This window comes from Sinohyriopsis cumingii, chromosome 2, assembly GCF_028554795.1.
Source record: "Sinohyriopsis cumingii isolate HCF-2022 chromosome 2, ASM2855479v2, whole genome shotgun sequence".
In the NCBI taxonomy this organism is placed as follows: Eukaryota; Metazoa; Mollusca; class Bivalvia; order Unionida; family Unionidae; genus Sinohyriopsis; species Sinohyriopsis cumingii.
The window spans coordinates 10520154-10547371 of record NC_142962.1 but is presented as its reverse complement, the minus strand read 5'-3'; the positions used below and the strand labels follow the sequence as shown (position 1 = coordinate 10547371).

Sequence of the window (27218 nt, the reverse complement as noted above, 5' to 3'; positions counted from 1 at the left end):
CAGTATAATACAATGTAAAATATCAGTATTCAAGTAGCACAGTATAATATGTAAAATATCAGTCATCAAGTAGCACAGTATAATACAATGTAAAATATCAGTCATCAAGTAGCACAGTATTATACAATGTAAAATATCAGTCATCAAGTAGCACAGTATAATACAATGTAAAATATCAATCATCAAGTAGCACAGTATAATACAATGTAAAATATCAGTCATCAAGTAGCACAGTATTATACAATGTAAAGTATCAGTCATCAAGTAGCACAGTATAACACAATGTAAAATATCAGTCATCAAGTAGCACAGTATTATACAATGTAAAATATCAGTCATCAAGTAGCACAGTATAATACAATGTAAAATATCAGTCATCAAGTATCACAGTATTATACAATGTAAAATATCAGTCATCAAGTAGCACAGTATTATACAATGTAAAATATCAGTGTTCAAGAGCAAGGGTGTCCACTTTAAATGCATTTTCAAACTGGTCCCAGCATTTTGAACCATGATTAGTATAACACTGGGTGGTCCATCTTCAACACCATGGGCCACACGGACAAGTGTCCAGTTCGTGGACCATATATATATATATATATATATATATATATATATATATATATATAGGCTTTCCATATCAGCTGAGAAATAGGTGATTTACCTGGCTACAACTCCTGCCCATAACCTCCAACTCAAAATATAGTGTTAAACCCTGCGCGCGTGCACACACACACACACACACACACAGTTATTACAGTATAATTATGGAACTGACTTTTTGTATGAGCACAGGACACAAGAAAATTACCGGCAGGCTGTAGTTGGACCACTATGGTACAACATAGTGTCCGCCTACTATGGCGTTTGAGACACTATTTTAGAAGTCGCATGATCTCATGAAATGTCTGAATTTGCGCCGTTTCTGTGAGCTTTGATATTGTACGTGTTTATCTTTTTATTGTCATTTTACACCTATTTAAAACAAGCTGCAATACCTAAGCTTCGTCGGCCAAAAAGGATAACCCTTTTCCCGCTGAACAGGTCTGCACACACATTTACAGTAGGGAATGACAAGGGGATTTTTTTTTACTCACATCCTATTTTTAGACAGTTATAATATCAACTGGAATTACCCTTTAAATACTTTGAGAGTAGGACCACTTATAAACTGGGACTTCAGCTGTTCTCTAAACATAGTTCAGACTATGCTATAAGGGGCTCGTTTAAAAAATATATAAAAGGCTAGTTGGAACGGTACTGTACAGATAGGCCGATCTTAAAACATTCAGGCTGCATACGTTGTGTGAAAAGTATTTAAAGAAAAGTTAACTGTTTTACTGAGTTTGATCATTCAATATATGTAAGTGTTGGCTGCTGAAGGATTATAATCTTTTTTTTTTAAAAAAATACTGGAAGAACGTAGACCTTTTTATGCATATTTCCAGCTCAGCGTCGGATCCTCTTTCGAAGTTTTGAAACTGGTTCCTTCTTAGTTTCGCTCACTGAGATCTAATATTTTGTGATGATTCAAAATCCGTATCGGAATAATATATTATTTGATATTGAAAACTCGGAAACATAACGCAAACATAATTAATTTAACTAATTAATTTATGTAGTTTGTAGAAGGAGAATAGTTACACGAAAAATCATTTGTTATAATAGATATCCTCTTGCTTTTGGTTCCAAAGTTCCAAATCCCAGAAACAAAGAAAACTTTTAAGATCGGTGCAGTTTACTTGTCTGGATAAGAACGCGAGTTGTTTTATATTATATTTTACAGATAATCGTACAAAAAATGCATCTGCAGATGATTCCTGTGTGCATAATTTTATATTTTACCTGGAGTGTACTGAATATAGATGGTAAGTAGATTTAATTTCATTCATTCATTCGAGACATGTAAGACTTCAGTCACTTAACAGTCATGCCTTCTTGAATTCAGAACTTTCTTTTCCGACAGAAATACTTAATGAAACTAGTACATGTCTTAAGCTGAGTAAAGATTCTTTGTCCTTTTCTTCCTCTGAATGATCAGTTGTACATGTGCCATGTAAGTTAAAAAGCAAACAAATCAGTTATTCCCTTATATTATGATCATTATAACATATTAGATTGTATAAACATACTCTACACGTGTATTATGAAGAAACACATGAATAGATTAACAGTAATTTCAATCTTGCAAAATATTCTCCAGTTGTTGGAAATCTGTACAACTGATAAAATATTTCAAAATGTACATATAGATGGTCTCTAAGGTATAATCTGCTATATGTATGTATGCATGTATGTATGTGTGTGTGTGTATATATATATATATATATATATATATATATATATATATATATATATATATATATATATATATATATATATATATAATTTTTATTACAAGTCTAAAGTAGCTCAACATTTTGGAAATATTCTGTTTCTCTCTGTCTCTCTGTCTCTGTCATATTGCCAGAATAAATAAAGCAATATAATTTTGAACAATACTGAGAATAGATTATGACGATGTCATAAATGTTTACTACTATATACATCCAGACAGAAATGTCCTCGTAAATGTTTATTAGCAGAAATATCCTGAGAGTTAAATTTTCCTTTTTGTTTTCATAATTCTTACAGCTGAATTACGTGTCTGCGATGAAGACAGTTTCGACACATCCACACAACTATGTTGTGGAGGTAAGGTGATTCCTTTAAGAGATCATCATGATATCATGCAGTCCTGTTGTACGTGTAAGTATATATCCTTATCTCAAAATGGCATAATTATATTGTTCAATACTGTAAAGTTAGCCCTAGATAGTAAAATGTCAATCCAGATACATATGCCCTATCCTCTCTCCCCACCCCCAACAGCTATCATAGCTGGGTTGTCTTAGATTGTATAAATACTGTAAAGCATGCCTAAAGAAATATTTGACTGTTTTCATTATGTAATACAAGAAATTTTTGACTGTTTTCATTATGTAATAGAAGAAATTTTTGACTGTTTTCATTATATAATACAAGAAAAGAAATGTTGCAATTTCGAATGTTAAGCCAGACCTTGAATTTGTATTTAAAAAATCAACATACTGTGTTTTAACACACCCACAGTTCACATGCACACTCATGTACAGTGTACATGAGAACAGTCCCATAAATAAAATTTCAAGTGCTCATGTCAACCAGATTTGTAATTAAGATTTATTATATTTTTCACTGCTCTGTCTCTGTCTCTGTCTTTGTCTCTGTCTCTGTCTTTCTTGCTTGATAGGATGAACTGTTTCCTATTTCCTTCCTTCCTTTTTGCATTCTCAGTTCATTCCTTTAAATCATTTTTAGTAGCTACACAATTAGGCAGACATGAGGTAGATGGTGATTGTAGATGAGCTTTCCAGTTCAGATTAAAAATGAGTGTTCATTATTTGATGATGCAGAAGAAAAATGCAGTGCGACGCAGTAGAACAAGAGAGTTCAAAATAATTAGGACTGCACTTTTTTCATGATACTTCAAATAGACAATTAGCAGAATAACAGTTTTTTAAAAAAAAGTAAAAATATAGCTGCAAATCTCTCTTGCTCAATATTTCTCTATCTCTCATTCTCTATAAACTCAGTTAATAGAACTGTGCAAGTGAAAAGTGTATAAAGGGTTAAAAAAAGGTGTTAACAAAGTTACTTGATGACAAAGATAATTGAAGATTTTTTCTGTTGAGCTTTAGCTTGATACAATCCAGATTTGCTGAAAGATCAATTTCTTTAACAGCTCTACAGTCCCCCAAGGAAAGTAAACCTTACCGTGAGGATACTCATTTCTGCTGTGATATTATACGACCGAAACATGATAGGGATGGAAATGAGTGGCACTGCTGCAACGGGAATAGACCTTACCAAAAAGACAAGCATATCTGTTGTGGAATTCATCTTAAACAACTGAATAACTCAGGTACCAAACTTAAGACAGTGATGATAGTGATGATATGACAGTCATACTGATTATCATTAAAAAGCAATATTGTTGTTTGTTATTATCACTGTATGAATTAGCTGGATGATATGTGTGAGTGCAATATCAAATATATTCTAGGGTGGGCAACAAAAAGGGCATTGGTAGAAAAATCAAGTGCTTTTCAGCACCTGATTTTTTTGGTGCCAATACCCTTTTAGTCCCCCACCTAAAGCTATAACTTGTATCACACAATATTCTATAACTTGTTTGTTGCATAGCTGCAGCTTTCTTTCTAATTTTTGTTTGAAAAAAATATTATTTCACTTGGGTCGCATTTGCTACCATTATGCTCTTTTTATCCCAACATTTTGGGTTATTTTTTTATGAAAACATTGCATTATCAATCATGATAAATTCAGACAATCATTTTTGACTGCTCACATGACCATACTCATGTCTCTTACAAATTTCACATCAACAAGTCACTTATACATGGAGCACTATGATGCTATTAGAACAAGTCACTTATACATGGGGCACTGTGGTGCTATTAGAACAAGTCACTTATACATGGAGCACTGTGGTGCTATTAGAACAAGTCACTTATACATGGAGCACTGTGGTGCTATTAGAACAAGTCACTTATACATGGAGCACTGTGGTGCTATTAGAACAAGTCACTTATACATGGGGCACTGTGGTGCTATTAGAACAAGTCACTTATACATGGAGCACTGTGGTGCTATTAGAACAAGACTTTTATGTGTCATTCTGTCACACATTTTGGACCATGTTGAAGGCAGGCCTGTAAGTGAAGACATTGGATATTACCTCTGTATTTCAGGAGACAGCTCTGGTGGCTTAGTGGGTAGAGTATTCATCTTGCTTGCAGGGTGTTGATGGTTCAAACCCCAGCTGAGTCATACCAAAGACTTATAAAAATAGTTCTAACAGCTGCCTCGCTAGGCACTCAGTATTAAGAGGTTAGCATTAGGATTGGTCGGCCTGGCGTCAGGATAATGTGACTGGGTGGGATATGATGCTACATGTCTGCAGCGAGGTGCCCCAGTGCTGGACATCACTATAAGCTACCACACTGCAGACATCATAGCAATAGGATTGAACAATTGTTAAAGCTATGTTAAAAATCCAAATCTCTCTCTCTCTCTCCCACACACACACACACACACACAGTATTTAAGGATTAGTTTTGAACAATTTGACATATAAATTGATTTCAATTAAGTTTCCATTGGTGAAGAAAATTCCAAACTTTTAAAAATTCTGACCTGAATTTACAGAACATGTTCATTATTCCAATTCTTAGAATCAGTTTTTGGATCAACACCTGCAAAATATTGACAAAATATGTCAATCTGAATATATCAATGATGATACTAAGGTACATTTCTGGATATCATTTGTGGAACAGAGGTTAATAAACTCTGATGTTTATTTTTTCCTCATGTTGATTCATATTTGTTTTGTTAAAATTCAATGTATCCTTTTATTGTTCATATTTAGGTCAGTACAACCAATGAAATCATTATTCAATGTCCATAATTTCATTGTAATCGCTGAATCAACTTTGAAATATATTCTCTTTTCTCTATGTCTCTCATTGTAAATTACTTTTCTCTTAAACTTGATTCAATCCTCTTTTCACAATTTCGTTTTCTTTCACTGTCTATATAAAGGATGGCATAATAAATACATGCAATTATAATGTCTATCATATCATGTTACGAGTAATTCAATATAGAAAATAAATTTACCTCTCTCTCTCACTGTGACTGGAGACAGCATCTGATGACATCAATCAGTATTGCACTTGGCCACACACATGTGTGAAATGACATGGGTTACCAGAATTTAGAACATGGGAAAACCAAACAGAAAGCCAGGTTCATTCAGTATAGACTTATTTGTGTAACATCCCAAATTTCAGTTTTTTGGGGTACTCTGCCTCAAATACACTTTTCATATCAAGCTGTCCTATATATAATAGCAGTCAATGTGTCAAAAAGGCTCAAATCTCAAGATACTCTTACCAGTAGTATAGACAAGTGAATATGGTTGCTGCGGCATCTGTGTCCTAATGGTTAACAATGACATTTCTCATGAGGTTCTGTAATAACATTTTTAGAAGTTACATATCTTCTACATCAGTAATTATCATCAATGAAACTTTTGGAACCATTATTACATGCCTAAGCTTGTACTCTGGTATGCTATGAGTTCCTGTCTTGCCTGCTTGAATCATGGTCAACAATTATTTTGTGGGCATTTTTTATAATGTCACCTATCTACTACAGTTACTTTGCAGACCACTAAAAATTACTGAAAATTACTGACCCATTAATAAAATGCTAACCTGCAGACCATTGTAAATAACTCTAAGCAGGGTTAGCCTTAGACCAATTGGACTAATTTTGCCCAATTGGGCCCCACATTAATGTGTTGGTAATTTAAAAAAATATATCAATAGAGAGAAAGTAAATTTAAAGTGATGGGAGAAAATTTTAAATTCAATATCAAATAAAACTTTTCAAAGTTTATTTCTAAATGCCGTGTTCACAGGGGACCCTGCGCATAAATCCAAGGGGTCCCACCAAAATAATCCGAATAAGGCTCTGTGTTTGCTAAGGCCAGTGCTGACTGTACATTTTTATTGTTGAAAAATGTAGAATGTCTCTCTTGCAAGCCATACTGATCATGAAATATGTAAATTGTTGATATTAATAATAAATTTCAAGCATAATTTCTGAATACAGTTCAGGAAAATATTGACCATAAAAATTGTTTAGAAATATAAATAAAGAAATAAAGAACATACAGTGCCTGCAATGTCCTTTATTTTTAATTCTTCGCTGATGATGAAATGATATTTTTTGAATACCTATTTACATAATGTGTTTTGAGTGAATACTCAGTGGAGAAAATTTACTTATCTTTTCAAAAATTGCAGACAAGATTTATTCAGGATAGATTATTAAACAACACAGTACAGATTGCAATTTAATTGATGTACAACAGCAAGAATGATACAAAAGATATTCATTCACTGATTTTCATTGTACTCCTTACCAATCACGCGTCACAGCTGTAACGTCAAGTATTTAAAACAAATTAGGTACTTTCAGCTATATTTAATAACACTGACCTGAAAATTTACTGTGTTACAGATAGGATCAAATCCTAAGTGGAACAAACTATATTATTTTGAAGTTTACATTCAACATCAATTTTGACATCATGAATGATAAAGTCACATGACATGCTGCTAAAATAGGTAAAATGGCAATGATAGTTAGTAACAAACTGAATATATATATATATATATATATATATATATATATATATATATATATATATATATATATATAGAGAGAGAGAGAGAGAGAGAGAGAGAGAGAAGCTGTACTAATGTCAATTGAATAATGATGGTATAGTTATAATCTCTATATTCCACTAACAACCTGTTCAATTTGACTAAACAGGTCAGTGCCATTATCCAACATTGGTTCTAAACCCAGAACAAATCTGAAAATATTGTTGCATGTAAATTTATGTACAATTTATTTTAAGTTTCTGTAACCTGATGACCTGAGTGTTTGAGTGTGTGTTATTTGGAATTTTAATGTAACTTTTAAAAAAATTCAGTCATATCAGTACAATGTCTGCAGTGTGACAGTTTATAGTGATGTCAAGCTCTGGGGCATCATGATGCAGACATGTAGCATGATGTCCCACCCAGTCACATTATCCTAACACCAGTCCTAACACTAACCTTTTCATGCTGACTGCCTAGCAGGGCAGTTGTTAGTACCATTTTTTAAAAGTCTTCAGTCCAGGGTTTGCACTTGCATCCGAGGTGAACACTCTAATGACTTAAGCCACTTGCCGTGACTAAACACATTAGAACACACATAATCAAAATGAATAAGACACTTACCTGCAACATTTTAATGTTACTATTTGAATACTTTCCCTTGCAGGGATTAAAGTCAAGTCTTGTGTTAGACATGTGTAAAAAATAAAAGACAGTCCCATCAGTTCCCCCATTTAAAAACTGGTCACTATCGACATGAATAGATTGAAATGAGTTTTCTTTGCATGTATAATTCTGAACTATTTATGAATTCTGTCTTGAGTTCAGAAAGGATGGCTTCAGTTTTGCATAAATAGATGGATAACACTGTCTAAAACCATGCTTACAAAAACGGCAATGATATCGCTCCATAAGTAAGAGACTAATTTTACTAAATGGGTGGCCATATTGGCATCGGGTCTTCTAATGGTACCAAGTTTGTCAGTGAAAATGGTGCCAATCTTACCTCCAAGTGGCTAAATTGAAATGGCTTTAAAATTTGGCAGATAAAATGAGATGGTCTTATCTTCTGTTCTTGGAAATTCCTTTAGGAAAATAAAGCCTCATTCCCATCAAGAGACTCTTGTTTCATCTTTTTTATTTCATTTTCCTTCTTCAACTTCTTTTCATCTCAATGAATAAGAGTTACATAAAACATTACTTTCTTAACCATACACATACACAAATGACAACATAACCATGAAAAACACTTTCTCTCTATAAGTATCATATATGGTTCTCTTAACTCAGTCAACTTATTGCTTCATCAGTATCTCTATTCCTCTGGAAGAATGTGTCAATCTGATTTTCATTGCTAAATATATTGATAACACAAATTATTGTGCAAGAATAAGGAATGAGGCCTGGAAAGGTTTTGGCTAAAACATACCTCTCCCACCACCCTCCAAATAAATCAAGATTTCGACAAGAACAGAGTTTATATCAAGAATTGGTACCAGGAACCCTGAAGATGAAATTTTATAAAATTGTTGAGAAGCTTTCTGTGAATTCAAGTCATCTTAACAGCTTCTTTTAAGGGATAAACCAAAAATCAGAAGTGCGTTCTGTGCAGTAAATAGATTTAGAAACTTTAAAATGATGTATGTTTTTTTAGAGCTCACACAATTTCTGAATTTTGTCAATTTAGGCATATAATAATCATAGAGACGCGGATTTACACTGTTTTTGGTATGTTGATTTAGTACATATTTTTTTTCCTGTTGCTGAATAATACAAATCTTGAATCTCAGAGAAAATCAAAAAGGACTAAAGAAATTCCTCCAACATAAGTTTGAACAGATTTTGTTGACACTATTTTATCACTAAATCATCACTCAATCATGAGAAATATGATGAAACTGGAAGTATCTGAGAACTGAATGTATTTCCTCCTCTGGCACTCATTTGACTCTGGTAGTTTATTTTCCTTACCAGACATATGACATCATAGAAAAAGTATTTCAGGAGTGATGTCTCACTATTATTATGTCCTATTTCAGTTTTATTTTAATAGAAACAAATATATTTCAGAAGCTACAGATGAATGCTGTGATGGAAAGTTCTACAACTTCAAATCTCAGGTGTGCTGCAGGAATACCTTGCACCAAAGGAAACAAGATCAAATAGATGAAAATTACATGGAATGTTGTGGTGATGAAAGATATGATGCCAGGAACCTTAAGTGTGAACATAGTTCAGAAGATAACCCCAAACTATTAAGTACTGAGCTGGAATACTGCAACCAACAAGAATACAATACGACTACACACACTTGCTGTGATGGTAAATTGCCCTTTTAATCTCTCTGCTTTGGTCTGATATCTCACACACACACACGCACACACACACACACACATACACACACACACACACATATATCTTGTTTTCACATTTATACATGAAATATTTCTTTGAGAAACAAAATATATGGTCTTTTTTCTTTATTCACAGACAAAATTATGCCATATCCAGAGCTACATGAAAGACACAGCTACGGCTGCTGTGGAAGCAAGCTTTATAAGACAACACAGATGAAATGCTGTAGCAATAGTCATCTTATTCCGAAATCAAAAGAATGTTGTGGGATTGGTGAGATATTGTTTTGTCTATTTATCTTGCTGCTGAAACATAGGCAACACATGAGTGCTACTTTTTCAATGGAAGAGTTATTCAGTTTTTGTAGTAAACTTAATTATTTAAACACTGATGAATGCAGATCCGCAAATATTCAAGGGTGCCTTTATCTTAAAAGGTCCAACTCACCTTAACAAAACATTAAGTCAAGCAGTAAATTATCTTGAAGACACTCCATTAAACATTAAATTATCTTGAAGATATTCAATTAAACATTAAATTATCTTGAACACATTTCATTAAACAGTAAATTATCTTGAAGGCATTCCATTAAACAGTAAATATATCTTGAAGATATTCCATTAAACATTAAATTATCTTGAAGATATCATTTAAACAATAAATTATCTTGAAGATATTCCATTAAACAGTAAATTATCTTGAACACATTTCATTAAAGATTAAATTATCTTGAAGACATTCCATTAAACAGTACATTATCTTGAACACATTTCATTAAACAGTAAATTATCTTGAAGACATTCCACTAAACAGTAAATTATCTTGAACACATTTCATTAAACAGTAAATTATCTTGAACACATTCCATTCAACATTAAATTATCTTGAAGACATTCCATTAAACAGTAAATATATCTTGAAGACATTCCATTAAACAGTAAATTATCTTGAAGATATTCCATTAAACAGTAAATTATCTTGAAGACATTCCATTAAACAGCAAATTATCTTGAAGACATTCCATTAAACAGCAAATTATCTTGAAGACATTCCATTAAAGAGTAAATTATCTTGAACACATTCCATTAAACAGTAAATTATCTTGAAGATATTCCATTAAACAGTAAATTATCTTGAAGACATTCCATTAAACAGTAAATTATCTTGAAGACATTCCATTAAACAGTAAATTATCTTGAAGACATTCCATTAAACAGTAAATTACCTTGAAGACGTTTCATTAAACATTAAATTATCTTGAACACATTCCATTAAACAGTAAATATATCTTGAAGACATTCCATTAAACAGTAAATTATCTTGAAGACATTCCATTAAACAGTAAATTATCTTGAACACATTTCATTAAACATTAAATTATCTTGAAGACATTCCATTAAACAGTAAATTATCTTGAACACATTTCATTAAACATTAAATTATCTTGAAGATATTCCATTAAACAGTAAATTATCTTGAAGACATTCCATTAAACAGTAAACTATCTTGAACACATTCCATTAAACATTGCATTATCTTGAACACATTCCATTAAACATTAAATTATCTTGAACACATTCCATTAAACAGGAAGTTATCTTGAAGACATTCCATTAAACATTAAATTATCTTGAAGATATTCCATTAAACATTCAATTATCTTGAAGACATTCCATTAAACATTAAATTATCTTGACCACATTTCATTAAACAGTAAATTATCTTGAACACATTTCATTAAACAGTAAATTATCTTGAACACATTCCATTAAACATTAAATTATCTTGAACACATTTCATTAAACATTGCATTATCTTGAACACATTTCATTAAACAGTAAATTATCCTGAAGATATTCCATTCAACATTAAATTATCTTGAAGACATTCCATTAAACATTAAATTATCTTGAACACATTTCATTAAACAGTAAATTATCTTGAACACATTTCATTAAACAGTAAATTATCTTGAAGACATTCCATTAAACATTAAATTCTCTTGAACACATTCCATTAAACATTGCATTATCTTGAAGACATTCCATTAAATATTAAATTATCTTGAAGACATTCCAGTAAACATTAAATTATCTTGAACACATTTCACTAAACATTATGGAAATAAGGAGAGTAAGGTAAATGTAACTAAAGCAATCTGAAACCAAAATTTGAAAATATTAAAACAAAAATAAAAGGATTCTGCACTCATGATATACTGATAAATTATTTACTTTTTTTAAACTATAGACTCATATAATCCAGTCCATCAGCGGTGTTGTTCTGGTGTCCCCAATAACCTATCTTCCATACCAGAAAAATCTAAGTGCTGTGGGACAAAGCTCATCAGAGCACATGATATTTGCTGTAATGGGATGCACGGTGATCTCAATTTTCATTGCTGTGGTGGTAAGTTAATATATTTCATCAAACGTTTTCATTTCTTACTATATTTCTTACCAAGATATTGTGTATTCATGTTTGTGTTTGTTTGTGCAACATACTCATGTATAGTAAGCTAGCAGTGTTTTTCAAATCATGTATAGTAAGCTATCAGTGTATTTTCAAATCATGTATAGTAAGTTAGCAGTGTATTTTCAAATCATGTATAGTAAGCTAGCAGTGTATTTTCAAATCATGTATAGTAAGCTAGCGGTGTATTTTCAAATCATGTATAGTAAGCTAGCAGTGTATTTTCAAATCAATTTTTAAAATAAATGACAAATGGGCTCTACATAACAAAAGAAATTTTAAATGTGTTACTGTCGTTTGTTTTGGTGTAATATTTGTTTTCATTATGGAAAGCTTCCAGAAATATTAATTAGTACTTAATTAATTAGTACTTAATTAATTACTTATTAGTATGAGCAAGAGTATTCAACAAAATTACTTATAAGAAACACATTTATCCTTCTTTCTTCTTCTTCTCTCAATTATTGCATGTTATATAAAGCCTGAAAAGAAAGCTCATGCCTAAAACAATTCTTAAATGTAATGATGCAGTATTATGATGAAATGCAACCACATTCATAAACGTAATGATCAATGCAGTATAATGATGAAATGCAACCACATTCATAAATGTAATGATCAATGCAGTATTATGATGAAATGCAACCACATTCATAAATGTAATGATCAATGCAGTATAATGATGAAATGCAACCACATTCATAAATGTAACAAGAATTGACTGTACCTCTGTCTTTGCAAAATTTGCAGAATTTGTGTGTGTCTGAAACAGCTGTACTCATATAGTGTCAACAGTATGCAGTCTTTCAAAGCTAACAAATGTGCTAGCACCTGTTCCTGAACTCACTTCCCCTTGCTGGATTTGTGTCCCACCAGTTGCTATTGGGGTTCAAACCTAGACTGTAGTGGAATATAGTGCTAAATTATGTACAGGTGTAATTATATTGACTTTACCACTTTATTTTACAGTTTGTTTGAAATTGCCAAAAAGTAGCATAATACAGTTACTTAAGACCTCTTTTCTTTATCTTGTCAATTCATACTTCATTAATGTTTCTAGTGAAACAATGGAAAATAATTGTAATGAATTATAGATGTTATATTTTATGTCAACTGGACAAAGATTAAACCAGTTAAACATGTTAATCTTTGTTTCTGCAGATAAACTTATTAGCAAAAAAAATAAATGCTGCGAAGGTCGGGCTTTAGAAGCATCCAAAATATGTTGTGAGGGGAAAAATGGGGCCACAAAACAGATTGAAAAAGGAAAAGACAGTGATAATGCTTGCTGCACCTACAGGAAACATCACAAGCAGATTTATGAACCCTATGACCAAATGAACCAGGTAAAAATAGAAGAGGAATATGTTATATACATTCATCTTGGCATAGCTGGTAATGGCAAATGTCTCTCGCTTATTTGTAATAAATTCTATGCATTACATTCTTATAACTGCTTATAGTAAGGTTGGACTCCTGTCTGCACATTTTTAGCACAATCTGTTCCACTTTATCACCCTTGCTTAGGTTAGCTTGCAGGACCATTACATATGAATGATTATTATTTGGATGCAGGCTTATTCAGACAGTGGCTGATACTGACCAGGCTTATATGGACCATATTACCAGCTGATTCAGACCAGGCTTATATGGACCATATTACAAGCTGATTCAGACCAGGCTTATATGGATCATATTACAAGCTGATTCAGACCAGGCTCATATGGACCATATTACAAGCTGATTCAGACCAGGCTTATATGGAACATATTACAAGCTGATTCAGACCAGGCTTATATGGATCATACTACAAGCTGACTCAGACCAGGCTTATATGGATCATACTACAAGCCCCAGATCAAATAATAATAAGTTTCATCTTCAATATGTATGCGACATTTAGAATTGTTTAAAGTAGCATATTTACCATTATTTCCCAGGTAAGTTGAGCAACTAAAATCTGGATTTAAGGAAACAAATTCCTAATTTTTTGTGAGATAATGGCATATATACAGATCAAAATGAAATACTGTAAGACTGTTTATCTTGGACTGACAGTTGAAAAAGGAAAATCATTTTGGAGCATTCCATTCACCTTTTTGAAGAAAAAACATTATACTTTTTTTAATTTGAAATAATACAATTACTAACACTGAAAAAGATTTTCATTAGATTTATGTACAATTTATTATTATAGTGTTTATTGTATTCTATTCTATTATTATGACTCATGGTCTTACACCATTTAACAGAAAGAAGAAAAAACAGCTAGTTTAGTAAAATCAAAAAATAATATATTTCTCTAAGTTACAAAGTGAACATTTAAGAGACAATTAAGTATTGTGAATTAAATCCCAAAAAGTCTGAAATTTTCTATCACAAGACCAAAGTATACAATATTCCTAATGAATTCCAAATGTTTTGAATGTCCTGATGTACCAGTAGTCTTGAATGTCCCGATGTATCAATAGTTTTGAATGTCCCGATGTATCAAGTTTTGAACGTCCCGATGTATCAATAGTTTTGAATGTCCCGATGTATCAGTGGTTTTGAATGTCCCAATGTATCAATAGTTTTTAATGTCCCGATGTATCAATAGTTTTGAATGTCCCGATGTATTAATAGTTTTGAATATCCTGATGTATCAATAGTTTTGAATGTCCTGATGTACCAGTAGTCTTGAATATGTTCACAATAATCCCAAAGTGATGGGTTAGTCCAAAGGTCAATCAACACTTTCTAACTCCAATGAATAATTTAAATAAATAATTCCTCCCAAATTATATCTAAACATAACTGTAAATTATTGCACAGACTGACCTATGGTGTAATAGTATATGCCAGAAAACTAATGGAAAATTAGACTAACTTGTAAACAAGGTCAGGCCTTTAACTCAAATTTTAGTAAACATCTTGTTACTACTTATAATTATGACAAAAGTCAGGTATGCAAAAACTCTATCCACAACCTCAATCACTGAACAAGTGAAGTTATATATATATATATATATATATATATATATATATATATATATATATATATATATACACACACACACACACACACACACATACACTACACTATATTACAGGGGTCAGCAACCTATAACACAAGAGATTTTGTGTGGCACACGAAGGGCAGACAAAAATCTTGATTTTAGCAGTTACTTTCTTACTGGTGAGATGTGCTCATTCATTTTGTAATTAATCCAGAAAAAAAGTGACATGCTATGTAAAACAGATTGCCGACCCCTGCCATGTTATATGCTGAAAGTGCTAAATAAATCTTATAAACCAAGCAGTGAATGTGGGATCCTGTCAAATTCATGATTTAATAAAGTGTCATACATCTAGTCTGCTAATCTTTTGGACAATGTATTAATTATAACAATGAATTATGATTGCAAAAACAGGAATAACTACTGAGATAAAAACATGTATGTATGTTACATTATTTGTCTTTATTATATAATATTTCCCATGGTCCAAATCAGCTCATTATTTTGATCTGATCTAGCCATGGTCCAAATCAGCTCATTATTTTGATCTGATCAAGCCAGTCCAAATCAGCTCATTATTTTGATCTGATCAAGCCATGGTCCAAATCAGCTCATTATTTTGATTTGATCAAGCCATGGTCCAAATCAGCTCATTATTTTGATCTGATCTAGCCATGGTCCAAATCAGCTCATTATTTTGATCTGATCAAGCCATGGACCAAATTAGCCAGTACTCTATTTGAAATTCAGGTGTAAAATGTATTTCTCATCTAAGGAAAAGGATTCTTTTACTTATCATGGTGTCAGAGTGTTCCTAAAGATTTAATTCCTTTTACATTTTTCCCCATTACACAATATACAAGTGATGACCTAAACCCAAATAAAAAGGAGGAAAAAGACCTTGGAGTTAGCATACTTATCATGGTGTCAGAGTGTTCCTAAAGCTAAAGATTTAATTCCTTTTACATTTTTCCCCATTACACAATATACAAGTGATGACCTAAACCCAAATAAAAAGGAGGGAAAAGACCTTGGAGTTAGCATACTTATCATGGTGTCAGAGTGTTCCTAAAGCTAAAGATTTAATTCCTTTTACATTTTTCCCCATTACACAATATACAAGTGATGACCTAAACCCAAATAAAAAGGAGGGAAAAGACCTTGGAGTTAGCATACTTATCATGGTGTCAGAGTGTTCCTAAAGCTAAAGATTTAATTCCTTTTACATTTTTCCCCATTACACAATATACAAGTGATGACCTAAACCCAAATAAAAAGGAGGGAAAAGACCTTGGAGTTAGCATACTTATCATGGTGTCAGAGTGTTCCTAAAGCTAAAGATTTAATTCGTTTTACATTTTTCCCCATTACACAATATACAAGTGATGACCTAAACCCAAATAAAAAGGAGGGAAAAGACCTTGGAGTTAGCATACTTATCATGGTGTCAGAGTGTTCCTAAAGCTAAAGATTTAATTCCTTTTACATTTTTCCCCATTACACAATATACAAGTGATGACCTAAACCCAAATAAAAAGGAGGGAAAAGACCTTGGAGTTAGCATACTTATCATGGTGTCAGAGTGTTCCTAAAGCTAAAGATTTTATTCCTTTTACATTTTTCCCCATTACACAATATACAAGTGATGACCTAAACCCAAATAAAAAGGAGGGAAAAGACCTTGGAGTTAGCATACTTATCATGGTGTCAGAGTGTTCCTAAAGCTAAAGATTTAATTCCTTTTACATTTTTCCCCATTGCACAATATACAAGTGATGACCTAAACCCAAATAAAAAGGAGGGAAAAGACCTTGGAGTTAGCATACTTATCTTGGTGTCAGAGTGTTCCTAAAGCTAAAGATTTAATTCCTTTTACATTTTTCCCCATTACACAATATACAAGTGATGACCTAAACCCAATTAAAAAGGAGGGAAAAGACCTTGGAGTTAGCATAAGCTATAGTAAGGGAAAGTTGATAAGTGTCTGAGTTGGATACTTACTGTGGTGACAAATATGTTTGATAAATTTAACCATTTGAACATGTATTTCAGGCAAGCTAAATTACTTTTCTGAGCCAAAATTAAACTTGCCCATAGAAATGTAAGCCCAAAAAAATGCTGTCAACCTTTAGACAGTTCGATTGTCAACTGATCAAGAAATTATTCATCCATGGAGATTGTTAATTTGCAAAAAAAAATTTTTTTATAGTAGTTGATGGTGTACTGCTGTTTTTAAACTTTGCATTTCTTCTTCAGATATGTCACAAAGGAGTATCTGAGAAAACAACAGACCCAACTAAACCTAGAACAATTTTGACTTCAACCTCAAAAATACCAACATCACAAAAATTAAAAGGGAATACAATTCAGGCTAACATTAATGTCGCCTGCAGTAAAAGAATGAGTAAGTATTGTCTTGAATCATACAGGCTAATTAATACAAATAAAGGAGAACTGATGTTTTAAGAAATTAGCTTTCATTAATTTTTCCCAAACTGATTTATTTGTATAAGTATGATAAAAAAGGCACAAGTAGCTCTTTGCTGCATGTGTATTTCTAGCTTTTATTTAAATGAAAAATTGTTTTCATTTTGTCATATTTTCATATTCCATAAAATCTATGATATGATTAAAATTAACCGCCATCCTCCCCCAAACCCTGTACTTTTCATAGTATAACCAGTATCAAAGTATTTTGCAACAGTGTTTGATTATTGCACATATGTAGTCTCCTTGGCATAAAATACTAGAGGGATAACAAAGCAAAGGTGTGATTTGTGTAAAATGGCAGAAATTGCATAACATGCATATCTATGGCAACTTATGTATCACTTTTGGAGTTGACTATGAAATAAATGATTAGATTAATGAATAAATTACACTCTTTTGAAAACTGTTGTCAGGAACCAAGAATACAATCACAACTTATCCAAGATCTTAAAACAGCATTATTAAAGCTGTTAAGTTCATATTTGGCTGCTTTCTTACCACCCACATTCACATATCAACAGAATCTGATTCATTAAAATATTCTGAACAATTAAATTATTATTTCAAAATAACTCAGTCATGTGATGATCTTCTCAAACTATTGAACTAATCAACATTAAGGCATGCATATCTCTAGAGGGCAAATGCACTCCTTCTTTCACATGACCTTCATTCAAATAAAGCATGGCATATTTGACCTAAATAGTTGTCAGCTTGACCTTAGCAATCTGCTTTGGTTTATGAATCAGATTCCTACAACATGGTATACATGTACTTTGCTATACTGCTAGCCAGCCACGGAATTAAAGAATTTAAAACACAAATTTCATAGACTCAAAAGACCTTAATAAAACTATATTATAATTTAAAAGATGATACAGATGTCCATAACAAATGCGTAATTTCGTTTTTATACAAAGACATCAACTTTAAATTCATGCCTTTACCCCAAATTCCAGATATGGTTGTAAGATTGATTATAAATATGCACTGACAGTTTAAATATAAATTAAGTAAGTTCTATTTGAACATAAATAATTGTAATAGATAAACATTATCTAAACTTACAGAAAGCAAACTGTACATGATGCTTTCTGTTCTGGAAGCTATACTGTTGGCATATGCACAAAAATGCACCTGCATTTATGCTGCTGCACAGTTTAGCAAGCCACTGAACTAGTGCCTAACCAAGCCACTTAACTAGTACCTAACCAAGCCACTTAACTAGTACCTAACCAAGCCACTTAACTAGTGCCTAACCAAGCCACTGAACTAGTGCCTAACCAAGACACTTAACTATGTGCCTAACCAAGTCACTTAACTTGTACCTAAGCAAGCCACTTAACTAGTATAAAAGTGAGCCAATTAACTGCTAATCTACTTCCTACTCTAATCAACCTTTAACTAATTGTGACTTTTTGTTGACCTATACGGTGTATAAAATGACAAAATTAGTATTCATATGAATATCAAATGCTCTTTCATTCCTTTGATAACATGGATTTTGATAAAAGTTTAATTTCACTTAAGGCTTGCTTACTTTATTTCAGCTGCTATGACTCTGGTAATGATACTGGTGCTGTACCATCTTCTTGTCTCTACGTGATAAACATGTTGATTTTTTATAAAGAAAACTGGAAGGTCAGTTTTGTCATGGCTAGATTGAAGCCTTCGCACTTTGTCTGCAGCCATTTTCTACCACTTCTTTTTTCTATTTGTTTATGTGCTATTACATTCTTTCAGATAACTTTCTGGTTTTTGATTATTTGCAACAGTTTCTCTTTTTATTTATTAACATGGCAAAAGCTTCGAATTCCTGTTCTGTCATAGAAGACCTGCTGATAGTTGGATATGATTGGGAATGGGAAATCATGTCTCTGTATGTACCGAATGCTGGGAATGGGAAATCGTGTCTCTGTATGTACCGAATGCTCATTAAATTTGATTTATCACCTTTATCATCAAGTTAGAAAGGAAGTTTGGAGCTCATAAGGATATATTTGAAAATACATAGAACATGCTAATTTCCACAATTTTCTGGGTTGTAAAGAGTATCAATTGCATTGTGTTGAGAAAAAATGTAATCTCAAAGGGCATGATTTCTGAGTAGATAAAAATGCTTTACTGAGCAGATAAAAATAGGTATGGGTCAAAACAATTAGTAAAGATAGCTCAGTGTGAAGTTTGAATTAAATAAAAATCTGAATGATACAAAAGGTTCAAAAATTGAATATTATGAAGGTATACTGAGTTAAAAAATTTCAAACCCGTCTTTAAAAATTTATGTTTAAAAGTTCTGGTGATACAAAATTAGTTTGTTCTGAATACTATATATACTCACGTATAAGTCCAGCTGCAAACTGCACAGACCCAGATCTGCCATCACATAATGTGCCAATAGATATGGGTCTGTGCAGTTTATTAAGTTATCAGTAGAACAAACAACATAGACCCTGAATGATAGGAGCATTATACTATGGCAGATTAGGATCTTTGTTGTTTGCAGTTTGACTCAATTTATAAGTGAATGAATATGGTAATTTGTGGTTTTATTGATTCTAAAATTTAAACAAAGAAAGAAAACTAAATAGACTAGGGCTAGCAGGTCAAGTCCATGATCAAAAAGAAAACTAAATAGACTAGGGCTATCGGGTCAAGTCCATGATCCAAAAGAAAACTAAATAGACTAGGGCTATCAGGTCAAGTCCATGATCAAAAAGAAAACTAAATAGACTAGGGCTATCGGGTCAAGTCCATGATCCAAAAGAAAACTAAATAGACTAGGGCTATCGGGTCAAGTCCATGATCCAAAAGAAAACTAAATAGACTAGGGCTATCAGGTCAAGTCCATAATCCAAAAGAAAACTAAATAGACTAGGGCTATCAGGTCAAGTCCATGATCCAAAAGAAAACTAAATAGACTATGGCTATCAGGTCAAGTCCATGATCCAAAAGAAAACTAAATAGACTAGGGCTATCAGGTCAAGTCCATGATCCAAAAGAAAACTAAATAGACTAGGGCTATCGGGTCAAGTCCATGATCCAAAAGAAAACTAAATAGACTAGGGCTATCAGGTCAAGTCCATGATCCAAAAGAAAACTAAATAGACTAGGGCTATCAGGTCAAGTCCATGATCCAAAAGAAAACTAAATAGACTAGGGCTATCGGGTCAAGTCCATGATCAAAAAGAAAACTAAATAGACTAGGACTATCAGGTCTCAAACATGCGGCCCTCCAAGTTATACCCTGTGGCCCACAAAATGATTGGCGTCACAAGGTGTCAAGAGAGATAACAAAGGTTGTGCAGCCCTTGATCCATAAAAATTTCCCTCATTGAGCCTTCAGGGTGTTTTGAGTTTGAGACCCATGTAATAAATGGTCTTAGCTTGATATTAGTCATATCAACTATGATGAGAACATATTAAGGGAAATCAGAAATATATGCAAGTGATGAACTTTAAACAAAACTGTAATGCAGTTGCTGACACCAATTCTGGTGCTGGAAAAGTGACTTACACATCACTTCCATCAAACAATTGGCTCCACAGTAACATTTGTGGTGGCAGTTTGAGCTATAGTTACTCAAGGAAGAAAGAATTTGGTTTTTAAAAAAATCCCAAAGAAAGGAATCTGAATAGAGCTGGGTATCATGAGTCGTGTTGTATGGTGATATGTAACCAAGAAATTGTCTTGCTTATACAATATACATAAATAAAATGCTATAAAAATAGGTATGGCATTGTTTATGACACATTTGTTTCCTCTACAAAACAAATAAATCATTACTAAAATGGTTGTTATTTCAAACCTTGTTCAACATATTTGAAAGACAGAACAACTTTTTTTATTGAATGCTTTATATTTAATTAAAATTTAACATGCATACACATGATTTTCCCAAGAATTATAAAATTATAAAATTCTGTGTCTTCTTAATTGATTTTTAAGTTTGCCCAAACTAAAACGGTTGATAACCCATGATCCATTTATGTGATATAAAAAAAGCTAAGTGTTCAGAGGCACATGGCTAATATCTCAAAAATCACATGACTTGTAGCTCAAGATTCGTATGGTTAATAGCTAAAAAATCACATGGTTAATAGCTAAAAAATCACATGACTAATAGCTCAAGAAGTAGATGGCTTATAGCTCAGGAGGTGCATGGCTTATAGCTAAATAAACACATGGCTAATAGCTAAATAAACACATGGCTAATAGCTAAATAAACACATGGCTAATAGCTCAGGAAGTGCATGACTTATAGCTAAATAAACACATGGCTAATAGCTAAAAAAACACATACAGGCCTGCCAACCCTGACGAGTCTGTCTCAGGCAGTTACTTTTTTTCCGTAAGTTTGACCAGTTTTCAGTAAGGTGTAACAAAATATCAATAACTGCCATTGTAAAACTGTAAAACGTAATTAAAAGTTAGAGTTAAACATTATGTTCAACTGAAAATGTTGTAAAGTACATGTAGACTTTATTAACCACTAGTACAGTTGCACAAACTTTAGTTCCCAACCCTATGCAACTCAATGGCCTGTTGCTATCTCTCAGCTTGATGTAATTCTTGTAATTTCATTTTCCATTTCACATGACGATGGCAATCATATCTTCCACCACAAGACATACTCAAATTGGTACTTCTGTCCAATAAACATAATTGTGTCCTTTCCAACTTTTATTCACAAGAATCTGAATACTCCTTTTTATTCTTCTGTGTTGATTATTAACACTTTTCTAGAAGCTTATTTTCCCTTTTGTCTTTAACATGCATCGCTTTCTAGATGCCATTTAAAAAAAATAATTATATAATCAAAAGTTTGATCATGCAGACACTTCGCACAAACAAAGAGGTGCAGTTTAAAGCATCTGGGGTGCTGCTGTAAACTTAGTCTGGTTCCATGACCAATTTCACTAATTCTAATATGGAACACGGACCCAAATCAAACACAGATGAACCAATTATCTGGACTTTTTGGCAACGATAATTTTTCAGTCATTTTTCTTGTATCCAGTAAGTTTGTATCTTAATGGTAATTTTCATAAGATTTAATGGCAAAATCGTAAGAGTTGGCAAGTCTGCAGGAGGCACATAGCTAATAGCTCAGGAAGCGCATGGCTAATAGCTTAATAAACACCTGGCTAATAGCTTAATAAACACATGGCTAATAACTGAGGAAGCACATGCCATATGCCTAATAGCTCAGGATGCACATGGCTAATAGCTTAATAAACACATGGCTAGCTTAATAAACACATGGCTAATAGCTTAATAAACACATGGCTAATAGCTTAATAAACACATTGCTAATACCTAAAAAAACACATGGTTAATAGCTGAGGATGCACTTTTTTGTCAGCAAATATTAAGCAAAAATGGCTCCAAGCAGTGCATGTTAGTGATGTGGTCAGATTACAAGCTAAAAATATTTAAAAGATGAATATAAAGTTTGTGCATGTCAAAGGGTGGATAGCAGAAATGATGTGCTAAAACTCGTTTCAAAAACAATTTGCAGGAAAATGCATCATTCAGCCTGTGCATTTACACCCATTTATAATGCAGGCATGACTCTCCTCGTAGGTTGAGATACAATCTTTCAGTGTTATTTAGAACATAAAGTGGCATAACTTCTTGTAAATCATATACTTTTATTTTTTTCTTTTGCCCACAAGCCTTGACATTTTTTTTAGGTCAAATACTTTTATTATTATTATTATCTCAGTATTTGCTATTATTATTTCAATGTTTTGCTTTGAAGTCACTTGACATCTGTCCATTATACTAAGTGTCAGCCCACTCCAAACTCCAAACTGACACATGCTGAGTATTCACTTCTCTGACAAACTGTACAATATCCAGCAGATTTTAGACAGGCAAGGAGAGTGCACCAGAGTACTGGAGACTTTTTTCAAATAAATTGGCCTTTTCTTACTTTTATAAGGCTACCATAAGCTGTTGATAAAGTTTTGAATTCTGACTTAAAGTTAGAAAGATTCAACTTATATTTTCAAGAACTTTGCCCAAATGTATACATTTGTAAATCACTGAATTGAACAATTAACCAGTCTGTAAATAAATGTCAATCTCACATATCTGTTTATATCAAGTCTGTATAGTTAATGCAATTTTAGGTATCAACTGGTCAGATTGTTCTTACTTTCTGTACTTAAGGTCATACAATGTCCATTGTTCTGGTCTGTAATCAACCAGACTCACAAATTGACCAAAGTTGCATGATTTGTTTTTATCCTATGGTTGACTCGTTTTTGACCTAAACTGACCGCTTAACTGTACACCTTACAGTTGGGTTGGTAGGAATTACCACAGATGAGGGTTTAAGCAGTACATCCAAAACAAAAGAAATTTCTTCTCTATTTACAGATTCTAAGGATCTCAGGGTTATCAAAAAAAAGCATGGCAATGGGAACTTGATTCTACGTGTCCAACTGGAAGGCAACATTCAGGCAGGAGAACGGAGAGTTCCAAGTAATCCTGAAGGAAAGAATCCACATTCAAGTAGGAAAAATGTATCGGATTTACACCACGAAAAAAATTGGTTTTACCAGAAAATTCTACAAGTCAGGAAAAGATGTTCTAATCAGAAGAAATGAGAAGAATATAAGACGTTTTGAAAAGTTGTGTGAAGTGAAATTCATGTTAGAGAGGTCATTACTACATAGCTGAAACCAAAGAATTGTCAGGAATTTGTTTCAATATTTGTAAAAGTTCGTTTTTAGTTGAATGGGCAACTTACATTTAATAGGGCTTGTAAAAATGTTTCGTTGATGTTGTGCATTCAGAATTTCTGATTCTGTAACCCAAGAAATACTGCTATTATAGAGCAGCATTTGAAAAACAATACTGCTTTTTAAGGGTATAAATATATTGTGTAAAGTTGTAAGCATGTTTGGATTGGTAATATTTCATTTTATTATTAATGAGGGCAACTGGTCTGATATATATGGGATACGGTCTATGAAAGTGAAATTCAAGTTTTTAAAGTTATATGCATGAAATAGTTACAAATTTGATTTGTTTTATTGATTGGTATTGTAAATTTTCCTCGTGAGAGTTGTGTTTTATAATTAAAAATGTTTGCTTTTCAGCAACTAAAATATATATTTTGAAATGAAACTGTTGAAATAAAATGGATAGATATTTGTTACAATAGTTGACATCTATATTCTAAAAAGCCTGTACCTTCATCTTGCATTATTTGTTAGCAATAACTTACCCTCACTCAGCTGTATTTTATTTGAAAGGCGGTAAAGAATTTTCTTTTTAAGGAAGAGCTTGCATTTAAATGGCATTGTCGTACCTCTATCACAGTGTCAACATATGTATTTTGTATATTTTTTCATATGTATATCTAGGGCATTTCCTGGTTAATGTTGATTCCTCATGGAACTGTTAATACACATTTATTTTTTATATCCATTTGTAAATAGACTACACACATTTATTTTTTATATCCATTTGTGAATAGACTACACATATTTATACTGTTGATATAGGGCTCAAGTAGATTCGGATAACATTTTTCATTCTTACATAAAGAGATAAAGCATTAAATCAAAATATGTGCAAACAAATATTGTTTTGCAGATGTCTTACAGCATATGACATTTATCGCGTTTCATCCTCTTAGCGTTATTTCATTTAAAATATGTGCAAACATTTTAAAAATGTTGAAATGTACAAATCGATCATATTCATTTATATAACTGATTTATTTTGGGGGATATGTTACCTGAAGAACTGTTAAATATTTTTTTAAATTTTAATTTATTCATTTTTTTTCATTAAATAAGGACCATATTTTAAAAGTTGTATTTTTTAATTAAGTACTTTATACATGTACTAAATCAAAGTTCTATCTGTAAAAAATTACTTCTTACAAGTATTAAACTAATGTTTTTTTTTAAATGAGTACATCTTACAAGTATTAAATAATTTCCTATGAAAATATGGATACTGGTTGTCAGCATCAAGTTCATCTGGATGATTGTTCCATGGGTTCTATCTTTAAAGTTTTGAATGGGGATTCTGGACATATAATAACGAGTAGAAAAAATGGCCAGATTTATTTTTCAAAAAGTTCCTGGGGCTGTGAAAATATTTGAAAGGGATAGTAACTCTAGTCAGGAATGTAGATCTCATGCACCATTTCAGTGTCTAATTGTGATGCATTCAATTCATGTGTATCTGAGTCATAAACCCTACAATGTACATCTAATTGTGATGCATTCAATTCATGTGTATCTGACAGTCATAAACTCTACAATGTACATCTAATTGTGATGCATTCAATTCATGTGTATCTGACAGTCATAAACTCTACAATGTACATCTAATTGTGATGCATTCAGTTCATGTGTATCTGACAGTCATAAACTCTACAATGTACATCTAATTGTGATGCATTCAATTCATGTGTATCTGACAGTCATAAACCCTACAATGTACATCTAATTGTGATGCATTCAATTCATGTGTATCTGACAGTCATAAACCATACAATGTACATCTAATTATGACAATTTCATTATAAAACATTTGAGAAGTTTGTTTTTAAAACTTCAGTATTCTTAGCTGTGTGACCTGAAGTTTGTCAGGCACAAAAAAAAGATAAAATCAAATTGTAAATATGCATGAAAGAATTCCACACAATAATATCCTGAATAAAAATGTTTTTTAACGTTTTGCTTGAACTGAATAATTGATATAAATTTCCATACTCTAAGCGCTGTTCCATTTAAACATACATGGTAACCAGGGAAGGCAGTTTAAAAAAATATATGCCAGGATACTTTGATTTCAGTGTTCATATTAAAATGACACAAAAATTAAATTGCATGTATGGGTGGGTACCCCACTTTAAAAGTGTCTTTTCTGAGTCCCATGTATTTTTTTAATGGAACAGCCCTACTATGACTGTAACACTTTTTTTTTGGAATGAATAGATAGAATCAATTTCATCCTATTTTCACCAAATCAAAACAGAAGGCAACTTTGCTAATTGCATAAAATTCAGAAATGTTCACATAAACATGCAAATTAATTGTATATACTGATTCTTTAACTTAATAGGTAGGATGCAAAGTTTTTATTCCTGCATAAATACTCGTAGGAACTATACTGTATGAGGCTGTTCACTCATCTGTCATATTATGCCGCCACTTTCTGTAATCTATGATGATGTATTCATACATTCTCAGTACTTCTCATTTATTTATTACATTTGTAAATAAGGCATTAATTTATTACACTAAAATTTACATACTTTTAATAAATAAATTGTGTTGAATTTCATTGTCTTAAATGTGCATTTTTCATCATTTTTTTTAAAGCATTGTTAAACAGTAAACAGTTCATTTACAGCAGTAAACAGTTCATTTACAGGTCTCTTTCTTTCTCTCTCTCTCTACCTATCTATCTATATATATATATATATATATATATATATATATATATATATATATATATATATATATATATATATATATATATATATATTAAATCCAGAATTGTAGAATAGTCATCTGTTTAAACAGTGTGGCATATTTTGGCAATATTTTGTGAGGATAAATTCTGAAAAAACTGAATCTAATATGA

The 27218-nt window shown here is 32.1% G+C and overlaps 1 protein-coding gene across 4 annotated transcripts; it reads left to right on the top strand.

The window, feature by feature from the left end:
- The first annotated feature begins 1098 nt into the window (after window positions 1-1098).
- On the top strand, window positions 1099-26913 carry LOC149804331 (uncharacterized). Of its 4 annotated transcripts, none has more exons than XM_089938931.1 (10): window positions 1100-1871; window positions 2638-2751; window positions 3767-3946; window positions 9351-9602; window positions 9771-9908; window positions 11886-12044; window positions 13269-13453; window positions 17363-17510; window positions 19147-19237; window positions 23985-24120. In XM_089938931.1, exons 1-9 carry the CDS (start codon window positions 1805-1807, stop codon window positions 19200-19202), a joined length of 1299 nt encoding a protein of 432 aa, XP_089795057.1. In that variant the 5' UTR covers window positions 1100-1804; the 3' UTR covers window positions 19203-19237; window positions 23985-24120. The 4 variants fall into 4 exon arrangements, with proteins under 4 accessions (XP_089795066.1, XP_089795057.1, XP_089795047.1 ...); XM_089938921.1 differs by lacking the exon at window positions 19147-19237 and having other exon boundaries at window positions 1104-1366; window positions 1790-1871; window positions 23985-26913; XM_089938913.1 differs by lacking the exon at window positions 19147-19237 and having other exon boundaries at window positions 1104-1871; window positions 23985-26913.
- Window positions 26914-27218: the final 305 nt, after the last annotated feature.